The sequence below is a fragment of the Antedon bifida genome, chromosome 8, assembly GCF_963402885.1.
Source record: "Antedon bifida chromosome 8, ecAntBifi1.1, whole genome shotgun sequence".
Classification (NCBI taxonomy): Eukaryota; Metazoa; Echinodermata; class Crinoidea; order Comatulida; family Antedonidae; genus Antedon; species Antedon bifida.
The window spans coordinates 10161816-10188694 of record NC_136233.1 but is presented as its reverse complement, the minus strand read 5'-3'; the positions used below and the strand labels follow the sequence as shown (position 1 = coordinate 10188694).

The following is a 26879-nucleotide window of genomic DNA, read 5'->3' as shown; positions in this document are numbered from 1 at the left end:
ATGGAAAGCGTGGTTTTATTACAAATATATAATTTAAAATTTATTAAATAATTATAATTTTTATTATTCTTAAATCTTAATTTTCAAAAACAAAATCAACCTTAAATTTTGGACAAATAGTTTAAACACTTTTTAGGCTTAATTTTTTTTTAATCTATTGTCTAGTTGTTGTACAGTACTGTAATCATTTCACTTTTACTGTACAAACAAGAAATTGTATAGTAGAACTTCTACCACGTGTAGTGCTAGACGAAACCAAAGTGATGCAATCATAGAAAAATGAGCATGGGTTGCCGCAATATTTAATCTCAACATGTGTTCTACTAGCAACCTAGCAGCCTGATACACACAGAATGTTGCTGTACATTTTAGATTAATGAATTCATGGAATTTGATAGTAACAACTGCTTTGACCTTTTGTGTTGTTTTCGTTGTGTTACTATATTACTGTACTTTAGTCACATGTGCGCTAAATGTTTTCATTTAACACTCAGTTTTTAATGATTCAAAAATTATTATTTATTTCAGAAATTTATTGAAAAATCATGAACTTGGAATATATACATAACTGTAAAAAAAATATTCATTCCAATTTATATTCCTTGTTTTATTACATTTTAGTTTAGTATTATACATGCCAACACTCCTGTTTCCTGTCTCCTCACATTTTATAATATACAAGATACAGTATACTGTATTTTGATATATGTTGATTTTGAAAAAAATGAATTTAATTTAATTTTACTTGGCTCCGCTTTGTAAATAGAACAATCTTTCAAATATTTCTCACCATATTCATAAACATTTATTTTGTATCTTCAAAGTACAGAAGTATGAAATTTAATGTTGATACTGAAACCAGTAATTTAGTAGATTGAAGTTCAATGTAAATTGCTGATAGTATCAATTGAAACCAGTCTATCAACTAAACAAATCATATAGACTTTCTATAGAGTATCAAGGACCAATCAGATTATTATAAAGAAATCAAAAGCAAATAGCCAATCAAAACAACTATAACAATAAAATCAAAAAGACAATGAAGTTCAAACAAACTGTAAAATAGATAGTTCATTAATTTCATTGCCAATCAACAATGCGAGTGGATTTTATGCGACATTATAAAAACCAACAAAAAATGCAGCTATTGTAGGCCTATTGTGCTGATAGTCTGGTTTAATACAAGTTATGAATAGTATCAGTAGTATGAGATCTAGAATTAATGGATAATGACCATTCTCAAATAAATCACCACCGTATGCATTGTTATCAGTATTTTTGTCTGGAGACCCTGTTTCAACATATTTTTACAACTACTAGTACTATATAAAGGTAGCCCTCTTGTATAAAATAATTGAATTTGGTCAACTTGCTCAACTACAGTGATTAATTAAGTTCACAAGGTTGACCTGGTCTCCCCAATTTCATTTTTTTTATATGTATATATTAACAGTATATCTGAAATAGACTGAATAAATAATGAAATGAATTAATACCCTTATTTTCTCCACAAAATTTGTGGATAATTAACACACAGTATCAATCATTCTATGAACAATCAGAAACATGTGCAAATGCACAGAATGGCTGTTAGTGTTATTATTATTAGGCGTACAAACAACTGAAATCTACTACGGCATTTTTCTTCTACTAAAATTAGTTGTTATTATACATAGCAAGGTGAGGAGAGCTCTGTAAACACTCACATTTTCTAACAGAAAAATCTTTTTATTTAGATTTTCCAGCAAAGTCAAGTACAGTAGACTACTTACTGTATGATGAAAAACATCATAGTTTAAATGTATTGTGCAACTCTACATCTTATTTATTTAATTTCTGTGGAAAATGTACAAAATTTACATAATATCACCTTTTTATACTTTGGATATGTTCCAAAATAAAACTATTTTAATTTGCTGTATAATCAACCTATATAACAGGGATGTCACCACGCTGGTCGGCGCTGGTCGGCCCCGTCCAGCACTCAAAATTTCCGACCAGGATTCACAGGCTGCCGACCACCACTATTATTTATTAATCATTACGATATTTATATTAGGCCTAGGCCTAACTAAAATTCGTACTAAAACATTTTACCTAGCACATCGTTAATTACAGACAAGCTAGCCTCATATAGATAAGACAAAAGACTACAGCAAATGTTTCCGTGGTTACGTACGTTACTTTATTTGTAACACAATACCAGGCCTACCCTACCCTGGTATTCATTGTTACAGCTTGTGAGTCATGGCGAACAACGTGCAACACAGCACAGTGTACAAGTTTAAAGTTCACATAGCGACCATTCAAGCGTTTTATTTTGCACAGATTAAAAATACAAACAAGTACGCAGTAATTAAAAATATACAACTACATAGACCCATGGAACTATAGTTCCATGATAGACCCAAACAAAATAATTTTTAATTGCTGAATGTTTTGTCACCCTGCTTTAATTATATTATGTTACTAGTTTTACATTTTTGTACTCTACGAACTACTAAAAAAAATAAAAAAACATGTGCATGGTTCAGTGAGACCGGGCAAGTTCGTTCGTTTATGATCGCCGAGCATGGTACACATAATAATCAATGAACTTCTAGCTAATTGTGATTCGCTTGCGCGCACGGTAAGTATTGACGTCCCTGGATAACTTCAGGTTGCTGAACTTCAGTTAACCCATAAACACGTGTCTGTTCTTGCCGCCGTCCATGCACTACATGCTTGCCGCACAGTTGTGAAACAACAAATCCGGAATTCACGAATACGCTAAAAAACTCTTGCGCAAAAGAACACATATTTATTATTATATCGAGCAACAAGTAGTAAGGTCTAGGCTAATAATTTATCTACAGTATTTGATTAGGGGTTAGGCCTAAATAAGGAAGCGCCTGTTTTTGTGGAATTCAGATTTTGGGGCATCTATCTAAGCCTTGGCTAGGCCTAGTGGTCGTAGTGTCCACAAGGCTAGGCCTGACGCGATCTATAATTGCTATTCATTTCGTAAGCGTTTTTTTGTTTTCGCGAATAATAACGGCGACTCCCCGGTGGTACAAGGTTAGGCCTAGACCTGACGCAATTTTTTGTTATTTATTTTCATAATTCATTATGTTTTGCTAAAATAACGACACCCCCGGGGGTAACACCCCCCCCCCGGGGGATTTGCCGACCGGCACTCCAAAAAGCTGGTGACATCCCTGATATAATATAATTCATTGTTAAGATAGTATAATAATGTAGGATATGAAATAACAATGAGCAGGCCTATAAATAGTAAACATGTGTGTTGTGTTGATAGAGACAAACAATAAGTTGAATGGAATGAGGTGCTAAAAAAAGATGGAATGAAAATATGTAAATCATGTCTTCAATGCAGATAAACAGATAAAATATTAATAATAGTACATCAGGCTTTCATATTGGGCAACCTGCCAGGCCCAATGGTAGGTTATAGACAATTTGGCAAAGAGCCATCTATCCAATGATTATATTAATTTAAGAAGTTTATACAGTAGATCAAAACATCACATCAGAATGTTGATCATACTAACACTGAACAGTACAACACCCAAAAATGTCATCCAAACTTTAAAGACCTGTTTCTTCAGCCGCACAAAAACAACATTCTTAAAAATTAAAAGATTTGTTTTAAAGTTCTTTTCTTAGAATAGTACTGTTACCATCATTATGCAAATAATTAATAAGGTGCAATAGCAATAATGTTGATTATTTACAGTTTCTACCTAAATCTTATAAATAATGTACCTGTACAGAACCAAATATTCATTAAACTCAATGAGTCAAATAAATTAAAGTTTTCAAATCTCTCAAATTCTAATTAATCCAATTGACTTAAGAAATAAAATGGAACTTTACACAAGCCATACCAAATTAATCAGGTTTATAATCGCCACACAATACGGCTTACAGTATTTTAATGAAATTTCACTAAAAGGCTTTGTATCTAAATTCTGGACTTTTGGGATAACACAGCTACTGGCGGGACTTACATCATGTTCTATTGTTACAAGACTGGAAGTAGGTTTAGCCTTGACCTTAGAGCTCCAGGGAACTTGAACAAAGGGGAGGAATCACTACAGGAGCAAGTGCATGTTGAACTTACTATTTCACCACATTTCTCTCCATAACGGATTTCCATATCCTAAAGGCCACGTGCTACCATATCCTAAAGGCCACGTGCTATCATAAGAAGCATCTTGATGATAAGATCCATAAACAAGAATATTTACTCAACATTGACATAACAATAATTTTAATTATTTGCCAAAAACTGTTATTGAGTTTTAATTGGTTAATTAAGGGCATGAATCTATTTGATTTATTTTATAATTTTAAATCAAAATAAAACCCGTTTCTCATTTGGTAATTGTTCATGGTTGGTTCTGTAAACAACATTATCCAGAGAGTAGTCTTGGTTTGTGCCATTCAGAGACCATGATAATGCGTTAATAATTATTATAACATGGGTTCAAGGATATAGTCATGTGTTCGCTCTTTATTTTTTCAATATCATGCACTGGAGTGCAAAAAATGCGCAGCATAACAGCACTCTGTGTGTAAATCCTATTGCAGATGTCGATAGTGCTAGGCTCGCTACATAATTTAAGAGTACGAACCAGGTTGTCTGCACCGCGGCCCCAATTAAAAAAAAAACAACACACACCACTGGTATTATCTGATCAATTCTGCTACACAACCGCTTTAAAAAAGCTATTCTTGGTGATTAAGATCAGTTCTTTTTTGTATGGTCAAAGAAAACCCATTTATAAAATGAAAATTCCTGCTCAATAGAAACAGGCCCCACAGAAGGGGGTATTGCTAAACTGCGCAAACTGCGCAAACACTGCGCAAACTGCGCAAACACTGCGCAAACAACAAAAAAAGCTGCGCAAACCTCCTTCAAAACAATTATTATTGATTAGAACACAACTGGAACTATATAGGGAGACAATTTATGAGAAAAAAAATTTGAAATTCCTCTAAGTTTGCCTTTTTTTGGGTGAAAAACTTCAATTTTTGGGAAAATTACTGATTTCACAGCGCAAACAACAAAAAAAGCTGCGCAAACCTCCTTCAAAACAATTAATATTGATTAAAACACAGCTAGACCTATATAGGGAGACAATTTATGGGGAAAAAATTGAAATTCCTTTAAGTTTGCCTTTTTTTGGGTGAAAAACTTCAATTTTTGGGAAAATTACTGATTTCACAGCGCAAACAACAAAAAAAGCTGCGCAAACCTCCTTTAAATCAATTAATATTGATTAAAACACAACTAGACCTATATAGGGAGACAATTTATGGGGAAAAAAATTTGAAATTCCTTTAAGTTTGCCTTTTTTTGGGTTAAAAACTTCAATTTTGGGGAAAATTACTGATTTCACAGCGCAATTAACAACAAAAAAATCTGCGCAAACCTCCTTCATAACAATTAATATTGATAGAACACAACTAGAACTATATAGGGAGACAATTTATGAGAAAAAAATTTGAAATTCCTCTAAGTTTGCCTTTTTTTGGGTGAAAAACTTCAATTTTTGGGAAAATTACTGATTTCACAGCGCAAACAACAAAAATTGAAGTTTTTAACCCAAAAAAAAGGCAAACTTAAAGGAATTTCAAATTGTTTTTCCATAAATTGTCTCCCTATATAGTTCTAGTTGTTATCTAATCAATATTAATTGATTTGAAGGAGGTTTGCGCAGCTTTTTTGGGGTTTGCGCAAACCTTTAAATCTGTGAAATCTGTAATTTTCCCAAAAATTGAAGTGTTTAACCCAAAAAAAAGAAGAAACTTACAGCAATTTCAAATTTTTTTCCTCATAAATTGTCTCCCTATATAGGTCTAGTTGTGCTTTAATCAATATTAATTGTTTGAAGGAGGTTTGCGCAGCTTTTTTTGTTGTTTGCGCTGTGAAATCAGTAATTTTCCCAAAAATTGAAGTTTTTCACCCAAAAAAAGGCAAACTTAAAGGAATTTCAAATTCTTTTTCCCATAAATTGTCTCCCTATATAGTTCTAGTTGTTATCTAATCAATATTAATTGACTTGAAGGAGGTTTGCGCAGCTTTTTTGGGGGTTTGCGCAGTTGCGCAAACCTTTACAGTAAATCTGTTTAAATCTGTAATTTTCTGTTTTTCACCCAAAAAAAGGCAAACTTACAGCAATTTCAATTTTTTTCCCCATAAAATGTCTCCCTATATAGTTCTAGTTGTGTTCTAATAAATATTAATTGGTTTGAAGGAGGTTTGCGCAGCTTTTTTTGGGGGTTTGCGCTGTGAAATCAGTAATTTTCCCAAAAATTGAAGTTTTTCACCCAAAAAAAGGCAAACTTAAAGGAATTTCAAATTTTTTTCCCCATAAATTGTCTCCCTATATAGGTCTAGTTGTTATCTAATCAATATTAATTGATTTAAAGGAGGTTTGCGCAGCTTTTTTTGTTGTTTGCGCTGTGAAATCAGTAATTTTCCCAAAAATTGAAGTTTTTAACCAAAAAAAAGGCAAACTTAAAGGAATTTCAATTTTTTTTTCTCATAAATTATCTCCCTATATAGTTCTAGTTGTTATCTAATCAATAATAATTGTTTTGAAGGAGGTTTGCGCAGCTTTTTTTGTTGTTTGCGCAGTGTTTGCGCAGTTTGCGCAGTTTAGCAATACCCCACAGGGGGTACTGTAGCTAATTTTAAACTGTGTACAGTACATTCAATAACTCCACCCAAATAAAACCAGTATAATGCTGGTATTGGAACGGAAAACGTGGTTCATCAAATAACGCAGTAAATAATTTATATTTAAAAAAATGAGTGGGATGGGAATTAATTCACTCATTCATCGTTTCCAACCAGCAAAAGTACAAAGTAACGTATAGTATAAATTTATGAACAGTTAACTACAGTAGATAAAAATAATGTAATGGTAAATACTATTAACTGCAATACTACTGTATCTGTCCAGTAATTTCAGTATTGTTATAATACCACAAGGTTCCACAAAATGTACATCATTATCATCAATCAACGCAATTATCTGAATATCAACCAGCAACCATGGCTAAAAATAATTACTGTAAATCCTCTGGTTTAATCACACCCGCCCCTAGAACACGAAATCGGGCTGACTTTGGGTGGTGGGACTATACCCGAGGAAACCCTGGTTGAAGAAAAAAAATGATTGGTACTTTCTTGTAAAAGTCATGAACTGGCTAGAGAGAGGCAGGCCTACATCCAGACTAAAAGTTAACACTGGGACTATACCTGGGAATATGCCTAGTTTTTATTTGTGAAATCAAACATAAAGTAGGGGATGAGATTAGACCCGAGTGGACCTGATGGTTGTTGGTCCTTAGTCGGCGCAAAGCAAAAGCTCCCTAAAATCTGTCAATTTGTACTCTGTCTGTAGGCAACAAAACTTCAGCTCCAGTTGCCTAGGTGTTTTTCATTCAATTATTTTATTTATATTTATACAATTTTTTTATTAATACAGTAGGACTGCTCCTATTCAGGGGACACCAAAGGGGACTTTTCCATGAAAAGAACAAGGAGAAATATGTTTTATAGTTAACGTCTATTTAGGGGCCATCCCTAACTTATTAAGGAGACACTGTTGATTCCTGGAGGAGTTCTGAAGGATTTCAATGATATTATTATTAAAAGTAATTTGATTTATACTTACAAATGCAAAGTGCTGCCAGTAATCGAACAACACTTTCAGGTGTTTCACAATGACTTCCGAAGAATGGTTCCAACAGATATTGTCCAAAGGTGATGGCCACAATCGCTTGAGCAGTAGGGCGTATGATCAGGATAGTCACCCACAGTAAGAGGAAGGCTGGCAGTTGACCAAACGCAAGCAAGAAGTATGCATAGTCTCCACCAGACATCTGAATAGCGGTTCCGAGTTCGCCATAGCACAAAGCTCCTACCAAAGAGAACACCCCACAAAATGTCCACACCAAAAGCGACAACCCGACTGATCCGGTATTTGACAAGACGACTTGCGGAGAAATGAAAATACCAGATCCGATAATGATTCCGACGATGATTGTGACGCCGTTCAGGAGAGACATGGTTGGTTCAAGTTTGATTTTGTCTTTTGATGCGGGGACTCCGTTCGGAACATCGTCGGGAAGTGGTGCTTTCTCTGGGTTTGGTACGGCAGCAGGTTGGTTGTCGCCCTCACCTTTACCGGGCTGAATTACTTTTGTTTCTGTATTGTCCGCCATCTTTGATTTTATTACTTAAAACTTGAATATACCCTAAAAAAGAAAGAATTAACGGCAATTACAATTAAATAATAATGTATACATACTATTCTGACCCATCACCATAAGGTAAATCTTGTATTTTGAAGACAGCTAGCAAAATCTTCAACGTAAACTTAAACCCCTTAGAAAACATGTGCAATGATCTTGTAAATAAGAAAGTTAAATCTATTATCGCTGATGATACGCATCCCTTGCATGAGAGTTTATAGTTAATATAAGTCTGGTAGTAGATTAAGAATGATGCGTATTAAAACAACTCGATTTAGGAATTCCTTTCTACCTTCAGCAGTCAGTGTATTTAATAAAACAAACCTAGATAAGATAATTAGAATTTTCATTGTTGGAAAAGTTTTTGGAATTTTGTGTGTTGAAGTGTTGTAAATTTTTTCTACTAATTGAGTGTATTCTTTTTCGCAACAAGAAGACAAATTTCATACTGTACTATTTTGGTTTGTACACGTACAGTATGACTTGTAATAAAAGATCTGTATCTGTACATACTGTATCACACATTGGCATTATTTTTTGTATTTTACAATGTTTATAAGTTATATTTATGGGTAAATAAAAGAAAAGAAGAGTTTGTGATACAATATTTTAGAAAATCAAACCCACATAGGCCTACAGTAGCTCTACTAGCAATGTAGTAAAGATAGGAAAGCATATTCACAATCACTGACAACAATAACATAGACTGCATACGAACATTTTAATATTACTTAATAGTTTTACAAATAATATTATTATTAGGGTTTATTAATATTATTATAAAATAATGTTCAATTATTGTTGATGTTATTAACCAAAAGTATTGACTAATATTGAACTGTTTATTGTTAAAAAATTAATTAATAATAATTATTATTCGTACTAAAGATAAAAGAAAGTACAAGAAAATAACAGAACAGAATAACAAGGGAATATATATTTGGATGAAGTGTAAAATCATTGTATTGATCATTTGAGAATGAAATGAATAAAATAGTGGTTAACGCCACAAAAGAGAAAAAAAAAAATTATTATTTTTTTCATTATTCTATTTATAAGGCTATATTAAAGGCCTAACTATATGTATTTTATATTTGTAATATGTATTTAACTAGGAGGCTAGAATTACTGGAGGACTATCCTAGGTAGGCCTATATGCCTAGGCCTGCCCTAGGCATTTTTTGGTTGTAATTTCAATAAAACCAAAAAACAGAGGCAAAACATTTTTAAAACTCGCACCTAAAGAAAGGAATCACCGAATATCTAAAGTACATCTCATTAAAAACATTTATAATTAAGGTTAAGTTAAAATGGGTGTCTAAAACCAAACAATAAAATACCATATGTTTAGGCCGGCCGCCTAAGCAAACATATTCACTCTTTCTTAATCCCATTCAACTGCCGCGATAGAGTCTCGTCCGTATGACGTCAAGTTCAAGTACGTCGTACGCACAAATTTATTCTCCCTTTCAATTCTAGAAGCAGATACTGTATTTAATATTTAACCGGACAGAAAATTACAGAATAATTACAATGAAATATTTACCTCCAGAGTGCTCTGTGCTTTTTCAAAATAGTAATTCAGAAAATTATAAAAACATGTGCTTCTATCCACCACACGATCAAAAAGATGTTCATCAATGAAAATGTTGTTGTTATTATTGACACGTACGCATGCGTATAGTGTAAATTGTGTATCTATTATCCTATTGGATAAGATTACTGATTGCATCATCATAGAGCGCGGATTGGCTAATCTTTATTTATTGACAACCAATCAATTTTGTGTACAACAACTTCCAAATTGTATCGTGTCAATGTATGCATGGTGATAACGTCCCTATAGATTTAAAATATAAATAAAATGTCAAGAATGTATTGATTAACGTTTTTATTATTACAGTATTGTTCGTAATGCGCCAATTGCATTTAAAATTATTCTATTCACGTAGGCTTACATTAGGCCATGTTAGTGTTTCATCATGTTGTAATATCTTATACTTATGGTATAGTGTATCATTATAGTATTAGTATAGTCTACATATTCTCCAACAGGCCTATGCTCGAAACAATGTTATTATTATAGGCCCTATTGCATCATTAACGAAAAAATAAATATCCAAATACGAACATGTCCGATCGATAAGCCATGCATAAACCACCAGACCACGTGGCTATTCACGCCGCGGCGACGCCGACAAATTATGAATGGCTGCAGTGGTTGTTGACACAACGTAGTAATATTATCTGCGTTTGTGTTATTGGTCTATTTATATTTGGTTCCCTATGTCAATAATGCTATCGTCGTTAGTATTCAAAGAATATTAATCAATACATTATATATTTAAAAAAAGGTGATCGTGATCTAAATATAGGGCAGCAGAAACAAGGAGCTGGTAGCCATTTGTCCATGGTATATTCTGCTACTAAGTACTGCATACATACATAGACTAAGACTATTCATCAGTGAGCGTTTTCTAGTTGTACATACCGTAAATCTTCTAATAGTAACCCCCCCCCCCCTTCTAATAATAACCCACATTATAAGTAACCATAATAATACTCCAATAATAACCATGGGGGTTACTATTGAGTCACAAAAACTATTAAAAAATGACACTAAAATCAACATTTTTGTTGCCTTTTAACACGATTTATTCCTTAAAATAGGCAATAGGTCGATGATCCTTATTTGTATTCTCCAACTTAGTATGCCTCGATTATTGTTCAAGTTTTAGTTCAAAATAAGGATACTGTATTTTAAAACAACCATTGACAGTTCATCAATCAATATTTTTTCGATTTGTTTTCGGCCACAAGTAGTGACATAGCGATAATGCATGTTGATCTCGGGAGTGGAGGAGGATTGAGTGTTTTTGAGTTTATAAAATAAAGTTAGAGTTCAACCAAATTTGCATATTCGTAGCCTACTGTTTTATTATTTTGCTATGAGTTGCTGACCGGAAAAGTTGGGGCGTGGGTTACTATTTTCAGGTGCCTAATTTAAGATTAGTAATATAGTAACCCACTACTCTAATAGTAACCTACCTTCTAGTAGTAACCCACCTTAAAAAATCAAAGAATAACACCCCCAGGGTTATTAGAAGATTTACGGTAATCATCTTGAGGGTCTCAATAGGAGAGGCCTCTAGCAGGTTTGATCAGACTGGCTGCAAATTTTTTAATAATTCATCGGACACTTTACAGAATATAACAAACCCCGAGAGTTGGATTGTTAAGGAAAGTTAAGTTCGTCCATGAAAATAAGTAGGCCTACTTTTATCAATGGTTCGTCGTTTGTCTGTTTATTATTTGCTAAACCGAGCCGCATTTGGCGAATTGTTTTGCTGTTTTTTTAGGTGTTTAAACAAATAAATTTCCGATAACCAGTAGAGTCAGAGCTCATCATCAGAATTATAATATACACCCGTCGATTGAATCACTATCATATGAATTTAAAAAACATAATTGTTATTGTTTTGAACTAAAAAAAAATATAGCCTACTGCTGTAGTAGTCCAACGTTTGACTTTTTTCCTCTTTCAAAAAAATGACCAACCACCTCCCCCCACAATTCCAAACCACCACTTTCTTCTTCTTACAAGAAAAATAGAGGGCGGTATTTAGGAAAATCCCAAACAAAAACAACAAAGTTGGGATAAACCGCGACCATTTACAATTAATTTCATACTGTTTTCTCACAAAAATCTCAGACCAACTGCCACTATATAACTAAAATGAGCATTTCAGAATACGTTGAAGATATATGGGATAAGGTGGGTTCGAAAAGTTACGTATTTGACAATTATTTTAGATGCAATTCTGAATGTAATGCTAGGCCTGTACAGACAGGATTATATAATTATAATACTAAAATTCAGACAGTAAACTCGACGAAATCAACGCTCTTGTTGCTGTGCTGCAGTAGCAGGGAATGATCAGTCGGCCTACTACCGAATGAGCATATCATGCTACATCAATAAAAAAAAAAGAATTTCCTACCATATTATTGTGTGACATTATTATCTCTATGATTATTTATGATTATTAATTATACTATTTTTTATTGAACCATGTTTCATGAGGGTAGCCCATCCATTTAAATGCCAAAAGCTGATAATTGGGGGCCCTCGACAATATAATACAAACAGTGCAAAACGTGGGCTTAGTGCCAAAACTGTCTATGTCCAATTTGAGCAAAAATGAGTTAGACCCTCTATGAGTTATGTTCTTGGATATACTTTCTCTGCCAGAAGTGACCAGGTCCACTCCCTTCAAAATAGGGGGCGTTAGACAAAGTAAATTAAGTCTATGTCCATATATATGATTTTGATTTATGCCAGAACTGTCTATGTTGGGACATGGTCAGTTCTGGCATGATTTTTTAAAATTTTTTTAGGACATAGACATATCTTTTACATTGGATTCCTGTATGCAGCGGTGGTTTCCATGCTGTCTCTTCCGTATTATCATTTTCAAGTTGTTTCTCACTTCTTTGGTGAATTTTTGTGATTTAAATTACCAAAATAGTACTATGTCTGACTTTGATTATGTCCATTGTGTTATTTTTTTTCTCGACCAGAACTGGTTATGTCCATTTTTGATGATTTTTGGCCATTTTTGGCCCACCCAAGGGAAGAACGAGTATGAGGCCCAAACATCAACTTTGACTGAGTATTAGTAACATAATTCTTGAGTATTATTGTTTAGCCTAGATTTTTTGATTTGTAAGACATAATTAAACTTTGAAACCTCTTTTTCTCAAAACGTCAGTTTTGGACATAGACAGTTCTGACTCTAGGCCCACGAAAAATACATTATCATAAAAAAATGTATAATAAAAAACTACTATAAATATAAAAATTGTGATAAAATTTCCAAATTTAATAAAATTCAAAACTCAAATATTAAATATGATAAAAATGAGAAACTATAATTTATTTTTTAAAAAGTAAGACCCATCTATAGTAATATTAGAGCCCAGAGCTATAAATAATAAGTGATCATATTAAATCTGGTCTTAATACCAGGGGCAGATGATCCAGGGGGTTTTGATGGATTTTTTTTTTTCATTATGCACTCCTGGATCTGTACAGGAGTTGATTATCGCAATTATTGTTGAGGAACACTGGGTATAGGCCTTTAATAATAAAAACATTTATATATATTTTTTATTTGATTATTTACAGCCAAATTCTTGTATTCATTGTGGAGGTTTTTATGGTATCAACTACAAGGAGCCAGTATGTTCCACTTGCCACGCATTCCTATATCCTCCATTACAAGTTGATGAGCCTCCATGTATTACAATAACAGGGGTATGTACCATTACAGTCAATATCATCAGCAGATGCTGCATTATCTTTTCTATTTACCTACAGTATATAAGTGGGTAGCTGTAAAAACAATAAATGGCACAGTCAACTATTCATTTTGTGCATAGCTTACCCACTCCATAAATGGTACAGTCCACAAACCATGTGGGAACATCCTCATAATCATGATCATCATTTCTTAACCAGGTATCCAACACTCAAAAGACTAGCAACACTAATTGTTTGTTTTACTGTAGACATAATATGCAAAGTTTTCTATTGAAACAATCAATCAACCATGTACCTACAGGTAGTTCCTTGTACCCTCAGACAGAACTAGGTGCACAGTCAACTGTGTCAATAGAAAACAAGGGATCAAACTATTAATGGTCAACCCTCTATCCCAAACATTGACTATTGATACAATTGACCATGCCAATAGAAAATTAAAAATTATTTTATTATATTATATTCATTTTCATGCCGATAGCCTTATCCATAAGCATTTCCGATTTGGTGACTGAAATTTACCTTGAGTCCTAAAGTTTGTTAAAGAATAATAAATTTTTTTATAATAAATAATAAACAGTTTTTATGAGAAAGATTATCCAGACTAACTAAATTTTTTTCAAACCAAAGATTATTGTTCCATTTAATGCGCAATATTTTTTAAACTTCTTGCACTTCTCTTTGTCCTAAAATACCACCAATTTCAAAGTTTTCCATGAAATCATTTTCGACAGCCTGAGTCATCAAGTGATGGAGAAGACTCTGGGACCGAAGAACCCACAGACTACATGTTTAAACGCAAGAAATTAATCAAAAGTCGGCAAAAAATTATCTTGTCACCTTTGACCGGTGAGCTATCAGACCGCATAACAGCATTGTCACTGTACAAGCAGCATAATGATGTCATTGAGAATGGTATTGTAGAAAATTTGCCAAATGAAGGTGAGTTTACAGTATACTCTAAACATATTGCCATTTCTCTTTTTTTTTCACACCACCACGTTTATCCTTTTATTTCATTATCATTTGATTGGTTAATTATGCATCATGTAATTATACAGTACAGTGCTGGTCTACTAGGCATGCCTTCCCGCTATTGTATAATAAACATTTAAAAAAACAATATTTCTTTACAGTTATTATTTTATTGATTATATTTGATTATATAGATGTAGTTACTATTGGAAAATAAAAAAAACCAATTCTATATATTTTCAGTTCTTGAGAAGATCTTCTCTTACCTTGATGACCTGACAATGGCAGTGGTGCCACTGGTGTGCCAACGATGGCAGCAGGTTGCTTCAGACCATCACAGTATGGACTGTATTGAATGGGAAGAGGCTGTACACAGAAGATGGCCACTCTTCAAACCACAATACCAAGTGAAATGTTGGAAAACATGCTTTACAAAACTGTAAGTGGTTGCCAGTAATAATTTTGTTTTAATTAAAGGACAACTTGACCGAGGACCATATTTTAACAACGTATTAGGAATGTACATGATTTCAGAACCATCGCGAGATTAAGGATATCGCCGCATGCGCTCGCCATACAGCCGTTGCCGTAAATTGCCGTGACGTCACAGGTGCATCGCAAAATCTACTTAATGAGTCCAGATAAGCAAAAGAAACAATAAAAAAAATCATTTATATTTTTTATGATTTATATTTTTTATGATTTATTTACAAAGTGTGTTTACTAGAAATTTTTCACGATTTGCCAGACTTTGCCAGAAAAATCATGACCAAATTTACGGCGATGGCTGTACGGCGAGTGCATGCAGCAAAATCCTTAATCTCGCAATGGTTCTGAAGTCATATGTACATCCCTAATACGTTGTTAAAATATGGTCCTCGGTCAAGTTGTCCTTTAAATAAGAGGTACTTCTCATGTCTTGTCTCCTTACTGGTGCCTATAACCATGGTGCCTATAACCATGGACCAGGTCCATGCTATAACTGTTACCAATTAGGGCATAAAGATAATGTTTAGACAGAGTTTCCACAACCAAAACTTGTTAAAGATATGTTGTTCCCCTGAAAAAATAGTTTTTTTTTAATTTCGTTGCTGAATATGTCATTTTGATGTCACCTAGACTTTGATAAAATATTTGATTGGAAAAAAAATTATTTACCTGAAAAATCTGAAGTCAATTGGGTTTTGGTTGAATTTAACCATTTATTTTGTCTTTTTATAAGTGAAAACATTAAGTTATATTACTGATCACACGAACCACTTATGTCAGATGTAACTCGGAGATTGTATGGATGCTCTCTTTTCTATGCTCGTTTACACAGTAAAAACACCACATAGTTGTAAAAAAGTGGCCTAGATTGATGGGATTATTACTATATACACCACAATAAAGAGTGTGTATGATAAAATAGCTTCCTAAATAATTGCACAAACAGGTTTAAAGTTGTCTATGCTCGTTTAACTCTAGTGCTTGTGAACACAGTTAAAGTCAAAGTACCCACATAGTTGTAAAAAAAGTGATTGACTGGATAAAAAACAACACTTTTATATTTTCAGATTAGAAACAGTGCCTTGTAGGAAATGTATTGAGCAGATTAATATAGAGGTAAATCATTTGTTTGATTTTGATAAATAAATAAGGTATAAATTGAAATGTAAAACAATCATTTTATCAGACCTTTTCTTTGTACTTTTTGTATACTTCTTGTAACTCATAACTGGGTATGTTAGGGGAAACACATACTTTTCAGTATCTGGCAAATTACACTTGTGTTTTATACAATTATATTAGTTTTATTAAATTACTATGTTTTGTACTTCAATAAACAAATAGAAATACACATGTAAATCCTGAGAAGCCCTGTGCATCCAAAAAAATAAAAATGTTATGGATTATGTCAACAATTTTAACTGCAATTTCAATGGAGAACTGCAATAGACAGTGTGTATAATAAACCCTAAGAAACTTCCTAAATAATTGCATAAATAGGTTTAAAATAGGAACAAGTTTAGTGATTGCAGTAGAATTACATCACATTACAAGCATAACAACTAGCTGTCTCAATGCTTAAAACAAAACACTTTTATGAGTTGCCTATAAGAAATAATTACCTGAAATTCTACTGATAAGCATACAACATGACTATTTTAGCTGGTAGCATACTGGTCTATTACGTATATTTGGTAAACAACAACCTTCATTTATTTATACCATACAGTACCAGTCATATTACATTTACCTTGAAATACTGTAAGTGGAACTAAACGTATCTTATACTGTATCTTATATTGTTTATATCTCCCAAGATCTTCATTGTTTTCTACTCATTTCACCAACCTGTTGCCTATCCTTTGTTATAATTGCTTACTGTATATTTCAATCCACTCAGTCAGCTCATGTCTACCTTTATTCTTACTCGTCTCCAAGTACTGTAAACTAACTTGCCCTAAGGAAGGGTTAGTGCCACCCAAAAGCTCTGCAATTTCTTTCAGGCTCTTTTAATTTATTGTTTAATGTACTCTATTGCTTATTAATTGTATTTGTATCTCCATTGAGATCCAGCCAGACACCCACAGCATTTTATCACTATGCCTTTATATTACACATACAGTATAGATAGACCCGATAGGAACCTTTGTCATGGGGTCTAATTTCATATAATTTGTGTTTACTAAAAGCCTCAATTCTCACATACAGTACAGTACATATTTAACATAAATAAAGTATCTACACCCAATAAAACAAAAACAACGCACATATGGAAGTGATACATAATGCCGTGTAATCAACATATAAAAATCATGTATAATATGCAGGTAGTGATAAATTTTGCTGATAAGTTAGGTCTATATACCATTCTTGAATTTTCTTATCCATAAAAGGCCTGGCATTAAAATACACTTATAAAGTACACTTATATAATATAAGTTGTAAAATCTCATTGTACAACCAGGGAGTTGTTAATCAACAACTACTACTGGTAAGACAATGTAAAGATATACTGTATTGCTGAAACTTTTTTAGATTGCTGTGCGACTATTATAGTAGTCATGAATATTATTACTCATTTAAAGTTTGGTGTCTTAGTTCCATGGCAACAATCTGACCGTCGACTTTTGTATGGCTCTTTTGATTTAGGTATTAAAGTAGTATTATTATTGGTCTTTTGTATGGTGCCCTAGTATAGTTTACTAATAACTGTTGATACAGTAGGGGTGTTGCCAAATAATGAAAGTTTTGTATTTGTTGAAATGGAAAGAATCTTTCATTCTTTCCATTCAACCAACTCATAACAATTCATCAAGTACAGAATACTTTTAGTGTTTTCACATCAGTCATTTTATAGACAACGTAAACTAGGCGGCCAATGAAAACCTTCCAACATGCTACTGGTAAGACAATGTAAAGATAGATAAACTAATCATACCCCATATACTGGGTGACCTTTTTCAGTGCAAGACTGGTCCATAAATAAAAATACTGGACCATAAAGGCCCATTTACACTAGGACGATAACAATCGACGATAAACAGATAAAGATGCATTTTTCATACATAAAAAAAAAATCTGACAAGTTTTCATCCTATAACTATAGGATGATCATCTATGCTACCTTTGATGAAAATGATGTTTTCACACGTCCAATAAAATGAAGTCATGATTGTAAAAACTATATTAACATGACAATACAACAATTTTATTGTTTGTATTGGGTTTTTAAAAATATTATTGTTATCAAAGACAGCATAAATGATTATCATATAGTTCTAGAACGAAAACCTTTTTTTGCTTTATGTTAGAAAAATGTATGTTTTTCTGTTTATCGACGATCGTTATCGTCCTAGTGGAAATGGGCCTTTAATATGGCACAGTTTTTTAACCCATACCTAAGATAATGTCTTTAATTAATTAATAATATATGAACTCTTTTTTTAGAATCGTACAAATAATGGTGGAATCCAATCATGGCGAGCAAGACGATTAAAAACAGAAATGAAAAACATCAGAATGGATCCACCAGAAGGGGTTTTAGCTGTCCCGTTGACAAAGAATTGCATCCACTGGCAGGCGTCAATTATAGGTCCACCAGACAGCCCATATGAGGGCGGTATTTTCTATTTACACTTGCAGCTAGCTAGCAGGTATTAGATTTCTCAAATTAAAGCATTTTTAACCAATCATACTCAAGTTAGTTTCCATTTTAATTTGAAAAAATTTTGAGAAAGAAGGCAAATTTAATTACTGAAATAAATAACACATCAATTGTTATTTCATGTGATTTGATAAGTTGGAAAAATATGTTTTATCTAATATCTTTCTACCAAACTTTGTACTTTGTACTACTTTATTTTATGATTTTTTCCAGTTATCCTATTAAACCACCAATTGTGCATTTTATGACCAAGATCTTTCATCCAAACATCAGTTGCCATGGTGATGTTGGCATCGACTCTTTACATCATAACTGGAGTTTAGCATTGACAATAACAAAGGTATTACTGTGGTACTATTTTTTATCTGAAAATAACTGATAGCTAACTGTATAAAAGGTCTTAACTTGGAAAAGTGGAGAATTACGAAAGCATGGGCAAACATGTAAGGGTGAAATCGATCCAAGGCTCTGTCTACACTATCAACCTTGATGTGACAAAAAAAATATGATGTGCCCAATGGTCACGATGGCATACTACCATATTTGGTCACATCACACTTTTTTGTCAAACTAGTATGATAGTGAAGACAGAGCTTTAGGCATTGGCATTTTTTGTAAACAATAGATAGGCTTGGTGGAAAATATGCTAACAAGCTTTTAGGGCCACGTAGTAAAAAGAGACCAACAGAACAGAGTTTCAATCTTTCGTTGAATATTCCAAAAATTATTATCTTTTACTTTTTAGGTGCTTATTAGTGTGCAGTCATTGCTTACGGATCCTTTTACAAAAGTTTGCATGGAACCCACGATAGGTGCCTTATATGAAAACAATCGTGAAGAGTTCAACAGAATTGCACAAGATTGGACATGGCGATACGCCATGATGGACATGGTGCGACCAGACGAGTTTAATGAGATGAAAACGCAGAGTGACAGTGATGAGAACGATGAAAGTCACGAGATGATGTATTATAGAAAATATTGCACGCATCGACGACCAATAAAACCGTTTGATCCAATGGAGCTGCTTATTAGCGAGGATAACGTGATAGGGAATGCTGGTGGCCCGGCTGACTGAATTGGTGTTCCACTTGCCAGGGCTGCCTTAAATTTTGCAATTTTCATGATGTGAATTCTTGGCCGGCTCTTAAACAATCATGTTATTGTTTAATCTCACAACTCATAATAAGAAGATATTATTACAAAGTTAGGTCCACATTAAGGTGCAAATGCAAGAACATAAAACACAAGCAATTTGACCAATCACAAGCATCGTATTATCTGAACTGTTGCTTGTTTGGTCAAATTAGTGAATAACCAAGCCTAGTGGATTTTTTTTTTGCTAATTATAGCAGATTATTAAAAATAAACATTGTTTTCTGCTTTAATTACAAACACAATTGTATTATAGAATTTTTTTTAATGAAGAAACAAATTGATATTAAAAGGTGCAATAATAATAATTTTCTTTTTAAGTATACAAGTATGTTTTTAAGTAATCATTATATTAATTAAAAACTTAACTTGCATTTTGTATAAAAAGAAAATAAAATACTTAATTTCATTAAAACAAAACCAGTTGTTTGTTAGCTTATTTAATCACACTGCAAAGAAATATTCTTGTTGGAAAAACCATAGAGGTGATAGCAAACAGCATCAAGAGATGGTAGGGTGTGTGCTGATGAAAAATTTAAAATGGGTTTAAAATACTTTTCTGAGTCACTTTCCCAAAAGAGGTGGAGATCCCAATCGATATGAACCAATAGAGATATTATAGTTTATCACACCTAATTGTGTTCTTGCAATTTGATTGGTTAATAAACATTGCATTTCATTTGGAATTTAACCCTACTTAATGAAAAAGTGATATCTGATGGTGATAATTAATGCGCATTTAACTTTTTGTAAACATTTTTAGGATTTTTGACACGATGATCATGTTTGAAAATCAACTTGTGCGCACCGTTTATCTGTTCTATTCTGCGTTTGAAGTTTAGAGCACTGCCTTTCTTAATGGCCTAGCATTTGTCAATTATTTACGATGGATAAATTGAATAAAAGTAGTCGTGTTATAAAACAAGTAATGAATGTTTTGTATTACTCATAAAAAATTCTCACCATCCAACTGATAAACATTCATTATTTGTATAACATTGAACCAGAAATTATAGATATATCGCTATAATTTAAAAATGGTTTTGGAATGTAGTTTTTAGACTGCTAAAGGCCAACGAGAAAAGAAAGGACTTTACTCTTCATTGTAAGCTGCCATAACAACCAACTAACCAATAGACAGATCATAGTAGTGGTAAACCTAGCATGCCTAAAATGTTGTCCTATGACAGGAAAAATTCACAATAAAACAAAGTCTAAGTATTTTATGTTAAAAAGCACCAGTTTGTCTTTAGTATCACCATAATATTATCAATAATTAAATGGTTTATTCATTGATTACACATCATGTGTCATTCAGTATTCATTACAACTTCTACTGAAGGGAAAAGTGGACATGTGATAATGAATGGTATAGTACTTTTTTCAGCCTTTTGAAAAAAATGTTAATAATTTTCTGCAATGCCAGGCTGTTATCCAAAATCAACCTGTAGTGTGCACCGTTTATAACTTCTACTCCGCGTCCAAATTTGGAGCACCACACACTGCCTATTTGAATGGTTATGCCAAGCCTCTCATCAATGATACAAGATGGCAGCAGCGGATTGCGAACAAATAATGAATGTAGAAGAATCGACCAATTAACTTGGCTCCTTGTCAACAGTCAATAGTCTCAGTCTTTTCAACTCATAAACATTCACTATTTCTAAACTAAGAAGTCCGATCAAAACTAAGAACTGAGGGATTGTTCAGTGAGTTAAGGTGGATCTGCCCAACTGTAATACAGATTCTGCAGGAACTTTTTGGAGACAATCAAACCAGGGTGAAGACATAGCTTAATTAACGAAGGCAATACACTGTTAAATTCTAATAAGTCCTTCTTTTGTTTTGTAACCAAAGTCTTACAGGTAGCATGTGATTCCTTCTCTGTAATTTGGGATCAAATACATCAAAGTCGACTTTCTGTATTGCAGTGAGAAAGTCATGTATTGGGCGTGTTACTAAAAAGGCAGGTAAAGCTTCCTTGGGAACGTCTTTACGGAATGACCGTGCCTGGAATGGAATGAATACACATTGTTAGTATGAGAGATTATTATGTAAATTTACTATATACTAGGAAGAATTATGTTAAAAACAGAATGAGAAAGAAAATGGTCAGAACAATGACAATAAAGACAATTACACTTCAGCTTCAGTTCTCTCGAATGACAGTATGAATAGGACAATTTGCAATGATTGAGAAGTAAATAAGATAAGGGTGTAATGAAAAGGACAATGATGATAAAGAAAAAGATGATGATGATGACTATAATAAAAACAAGGAAAATTAATAAAAGGAAGAACTATGAGAACAATGATGTTAATGAAAATTATAGGGATAATAATGATGATAAAGAATAGATGGTAGATGATGATGATGATGATGATGATGATGAAATGACAATGGAGAAGGATAATGAAATATAGTACAGTAGCTGAATGAAATAAAAAACTGGTAAAGGAGAATGAAGATAATGAAAAAGAAAAAGGAGTATGGTAACATTTATATACAGAACTTACAGTTTCAAGATGGGTGTTGGCTCTGCTTGCTATCTCAAACATTACATCTTTAGAAGGTTGTTCCATTTTACCTCTAATTATATCTTCCTGTGAAACTCTATGCTGTAAAAAAAAACCATTGCTATTTATCTATTTCAACTTTATTTAGAAAGAATAACCTTTCCAACTGAACCCACAGGCTGATATGCAGCAGTAGGCATACTATTACTAATGTCAAGAGCATAGTTATAGATGGTTATGGTCATATATTTGATAGTGACTTCCACAGTAGAATTCCGTTGATATCCAGCAGTAGGCCTACTATTACTAATGTCAAGAGCATAGTTATAGATGGTTAAGGTCATATATTTTATAGTGACTTCCACAGTATAATTTCGTTGATATCCAGCAGTAGGCCTACTATTGCTAATGTCAAGAGCATAGTTATAGATGGTTATGGTCATATATTTTATAGTGACTTCCACAGTATAATTTCGTTGATATCCAGCAGTAGGCCTACTATTGCTAATGTCAAGAGCATAGTTATAGATGGTTATGGTCATATATTTTATAGTGACTTCCACAGTAGAATTTTGTCAAGGCACTGTGGGTGTAACTGCATTATCAATTAACCGTAATGATTGGTTCCAACTAGAGACGCAACGCAAGGTTGTAAGTGCAACATAAATTATTTTACCAATCACAAGTGATGGATTTTTCAAAAAGTCACTTGTCGTAAATTTGCTTGTGTTGCGTCTACGTCCTTATGTTGTCACAATACAATTCACCAATACACTTTTGATTTGATTCATTAACCTGAATATCCTGAATAAAATTAAACGAAACTAATCGAACCAGGATAACCAAAGAAAGTTTTAAATAATATAAAACTTATTTCTATTTGGGTCCTGTGTGGAACTATAGTATGGTTAAAGTGACTGTACTCAGGACATACTGTATTGTTTAAACCATGGAGCGAGTGTGTAAACCTGTGCCGACAATGTTACTATGAAGTATGACATCCTTGCCTTAACCACTCAGCAATCAAACAACAAAACAAACAAACAAACTTGAAATTAACCTTTCTTCTTATACCACAACATCTAGCCACTTTTTATGAAAAATATTAAAAATGCATTAACTGTCATGAGTCATATTTGTGGGTAGGAACAAATAGAACAACGCTAGGCTTCTTTTTTTTTTATTCTAATTTAAACAGAACTTAAACAAACCTTGCTTGTTATCTCCATCGGTAGAAGTACATTTCGTCTCTGTGCATGAAATGGTACAGAACGTAACAACGTGATAAGGCCTTGGGCACGTCCTATATGGCTCGCAGCATGATCTGCATGTAGATCTTGGACACCTAAAAGGGAAAAATCAATTTAAATCATGTTAATACTGTACACATAATAAGTAGAATGTTTTTTGATAGAATGTTGCTAGTCCAATACTATATAAATATTGATTTTCAGATCAAATGAGGTAAGAATAAGGTATAAGGCAAGAAATATTCTTGTTGGAAAAACCATAGTGGTCATAGCAAATGGCATCAAGAGATTGTAGGGGTGTTATAAAACAAATAATGAATGTTTTGTATTATAATATTCTCTATTTTTCTCTCTATGTTTTTTGATAGTTGCTAGTTCAATATTATATATATATATATATCAAATAAGGTAAAAAACCTCAACATGTATGTTTTTTTTCATTTTATCATCCAATTAAAGATATTATAATTAAATTATGTAATTTTATTATAAAAAACTTACTTACCTAATGATTCTAGTATAAGGTAAAGAATACTTGATGATGTGTTTTCAGCATGTTCCTCTGCTGACTCCAGTGTTTGAAATGGCCTATCATCAATGGTTTCTTCCTTTATACATAATTTATAAATGAAAATTGATATTACTACAGTGTATATTACATTTTCTCCTTTTTGGCTCCAATGTTTGTTTTCTTCTGCTAATATTGTTTTGATTGCTTTTTATAGACATTTTTATTTGTTTGTTTCTATTTCTTATGAAAGAGTATGCTAAATTGATGTAATGGCCTTTAAAAAAATCCTTGATTTATGGATTCCTATTTGCCTTCAATTGTTTTGAATGTTTTATGCTTAATGTTTGAAAGAAAATAAAGATAATGAGATGCATATATTTCTTCTTTTATTTTCTATTATAAATATTTATTTAGGCCTACTATGTTGTACATAAATTGCATTTTGCAAAAAGCAATTTTTAAATTAGATTGTATTTGTGCCTGAAACTGAATAAGTACAGTAAATGTATTGTACTAAACTTTCTAAATATATTTTGACTGAAGTTATTATATAGATTTACCTTGTTTTTTTTATGTATATTCTATAATCAACCCATCCTTTGCACTGTTTGTTGTAAATAAAGAAACATTAAGGCATAAATAAACAACTTACCCTTGCTTCTAACACCCTATTAAACCACCTCTTTGACAGTTTATGTGATTTAACAGCCCTGCTCAGTTCACTAGCAATTGGATGGTTTGGTGGTCTAGCCTGAAAGAAGAATATATTATGTTTTTAAAATGTTATTTTCATCTGTATATCAATCACATACTACCCTGTACATGCCCCTAGGAGAGGTGACCGGGGTTGGAAAGTCGGACTAAAACTGGAGCCTGTTAGGCCTACTGTAGTCAGCCTAGCTTACCTGTATATACAAATTGTGCAGCACACTTTGTCTACATTATCAAAATTTATGTGACAACAAATTGTGATGTGACCATATATGGTTTACGATTACTACCATATTTGGGTATGTCGCACTTTTTTTGTCAATCAACTTTGATAGTGCAGACAGAGCTTTAAGATTTCTTTCTTGTTTAGTTAATGATAATGTGAATGGTTAACCCACTATTGCAGTAAAGTACTTCAATGAATGAATTGTGACAATCGGTGATTGATGACCAAAGTATGTCATGTTTATTCACTCATGCAGGAATATTGGAAAATGTTTCCTCACTTCCCATCTCGACACAGTTTTGATGGTTTCTAGGTCAAGGTGATGACCAACGACACATCAAATGATCTGACCTGACCTAATAATTATTTGTAGGCTGGTTCCACAATATGTTTCTTCTGACACAGTAGTAATACTCCTGCATACAAACAATAATTTTAGTTTTTTATCTTTACCCAACATCATCTGTAGCCATACTTTATATATATTCTCTATGCTATCTTTCCAGAAACGAAACCGCATTTGTCCAATTGTTTTTTCTGAGACACTGTCTTTAATTCCTGCTATCTCTGCATTAAATGCCCTCACAGCTACCGCTGATGCTAGTGCTTCATCAGGCAGTTGGAGCAAACATAAAAAGTTCTCATAGTCATGCTTTCTGGAAAAAATAATTAATTTAAAATGGTTTAATTCATTTTAAATAGTTTAGAGTCAGCTTTTGTCAATTGTATGACCCACCATATGACCCCCCGGGAGAGGTGCGTAATATGTTCGATGTGCGTCCATACCTTATGAATACCATGACTCACCCGTGCGTCAAAAATATAATGGTGCACCCATTTTGAGTGCACTGTGACAATGTTGTTTATGATATGGTGGGTGGTAAAGTGGGACATTGACACACCATTGTTTATTGATGTGACGTACCATTTAGGTTTTGTGATGCACCCCTGCGTCAATAATTATTTGTAAATGACGCACACATGATGCACCTCTTCCGCGGGGGTCATATATACAATTGACAAGTGCATACATAATATAATTTAAAATAATACAATTTTAGGCCCAATAATTAATAAAATTTGGATGACGATTACTTACATTACAAACAAAAAAGGTATTATTTTATACTTTAAAATTAATATTGTTTATTATTATTTAGAAATCAGGCTATAATATTAATTATATAGTAATTATACTGTACCTACCTCGGCCTGATATTTAAAATGAAATGGAAAGCTACATACAGAACAAACTTTTAAAAAAGTTTCACAAACAAAAAAAAGTAGGTAGGCCTATATGACAAACATGTTTTAAAAATTCTATTTTAAAAAACAGGTTTCGATTACGTGTGGGTTAAAATAACATTGAAACAAGCAGTTCGAACAAGTGAAAATAACAGAAAAGTAAAGTGAAGCGCTATAGCATGTCATTTTACTAATTTTAAATTAAGGACGAAACGACTCTCTAAGCATTCTACCGGCGGAATCGATTTGATTCAACAACTAACAACTCCAAATGATATAAGGGGAGTACTGCCTAGAAATATTCATTGGAGTAATTATTAATAATTTCCTACCTTAGTAAGTTAAGACAATAGTTATGACTTTCTGATGAAATTTTGCGTTTGCATTTATCCATAACACCGGTAAAAACATAACAAATACGTTTTGCCCAGGGGCCCGGTCGAACTCTGAACGTTCTTATGGAGGCGGCCATTACTTTTACCTTTGACACACTAATCTATTTACACGACGCCGAGATATGATGAGAGGAGGAGAGAGTAGGC

General features: G+C 33.0%; 4 protein-coding genes across 4 annotated transcripts in view; 2 read left to right on the top strand and 2 right to left on the bottom strand.

Annotated features, from left to right (window-relative positions):
* Positions 1 to 9901, bottom strand: part of LOC144849809 (Y+L amino acid transporter 2-like) — a 32726-nt gene extending 22825 nt beyond the window's left edge. Inside the window, exons 1-2 of the mRNA XM_078706881.1 lie at positions 9818 to 9901; positions 7692 to 8274 (exon numbers count right to left, since the gene is read on the bottom strand). Of these exons, the coding sequence (XP_078563007.1) occupies positions 7692 to 8241 (550 nt within the window). The 5' untranslated portion in view covers positions 8242 to 8274; positions 9818 to 9901. The remainder of the gene's footprint in view (positions 1 to 7691; positions 8275 to 9817) is intronic.
* LOC144849819 (aspartate aminotransferase, mitochondrial-like) overlaps positions 1 to 26879 on the top strand; it is a 234676-nt gene that overhangs the window by 199122 nt on the left and 8675 nt on the right. The gene's annotated exons all lie outside the window — the stretch shown is intronic.
* Positions 11912 to 20197, top strand: LOC144851131 (uncharacterized). The gene is made up of 8 exons (XM_078708673.1): positions 11912 to 12046; positions 13460 to 13588; positions 14329 to 14536; positions 14813 to 15008; positions 16126 to 16174; positions 18506 to 18711; positions 18936 to 19062; positions 19468 to 20197. Exons 1-8 carry the CDS (start codon positions 12008 to 12010, stop codon positions 19798 to 19800), a joined length of 1287 nt encoding a protein of 428 aa, XP_078564799.1. The 5' UTR covers positions 11912 to 12007; the 3' UTR covers positions 19801 to 20197.
* Positions 21144 to 26862, bottom strand: LOC144851132 (NADH dehydrogenase (ubiquinone) complex I, assembly factor 6-like). The gene is made up of 7 exons (XM_078708674.1): positions 26670 to 26862; positions 25568 to 25748; positions 24808 to 24906; positions 24150 to 24252; positions 23606 to 23739; positions 22395 to 22496; positions 21144 to 21887 (listed from the first exon to the last, which is right to left on the bottom strand). Exons 1-7 carry the CDS (start codon positions 26807 to 26809, stop codon positions 21702 to 21704), a joined length of 945 nt encoding a protein of 314 aa, XP_078564800.1. The 5' UTR covers positions 26810 to 26862; the 3' UTR covers positions 21144 to 21701.

Bases quoted from the DNA above. Each gene is read 5' to 3' on its own strand.
- LOC144851131 (XM_078708673.1), top strand. From the start codon at position 12,008: ATGAGCATTTCAGAATACGTTGAAGATATATGGGATAAG. The intron at 12,047-13,459 runs GTGGGTTCGAAA...GATTATTTACAG, and splicing joins TTGAAGATATATGGGATAAG to CCAAATTCTTGTATTCATTG. The intron at 13,589-14,328 runs GTATGTACCATT...CATTTTCGACAG, and splicing joins CATGTATTACAATAACAGGG to CCTGAGTCATCAAGTGATGG.
- LOC144851132 (XM_078708674.1), bottom strand. From the start codon at position 26,809: ATGGCCGCCTCCATAAGAACGTTCAGAGTTCGACCGGGCCCCTGGGCA. The intron at 25,749-26,669 runs GTAGGAAATTAT...TATTTTTTCCAG, and splicing joins TATTGTCTTAACTTACTAAG to AAAGCATGACTATGAGAACT. The intron at 22,497-23,605 runs GTTTGTTTAAGT...TTTTTTTTACAG, and splicing joins CGATGGAGATAACAAGCAAG to CATAGAGTTTCACAGGAAGA.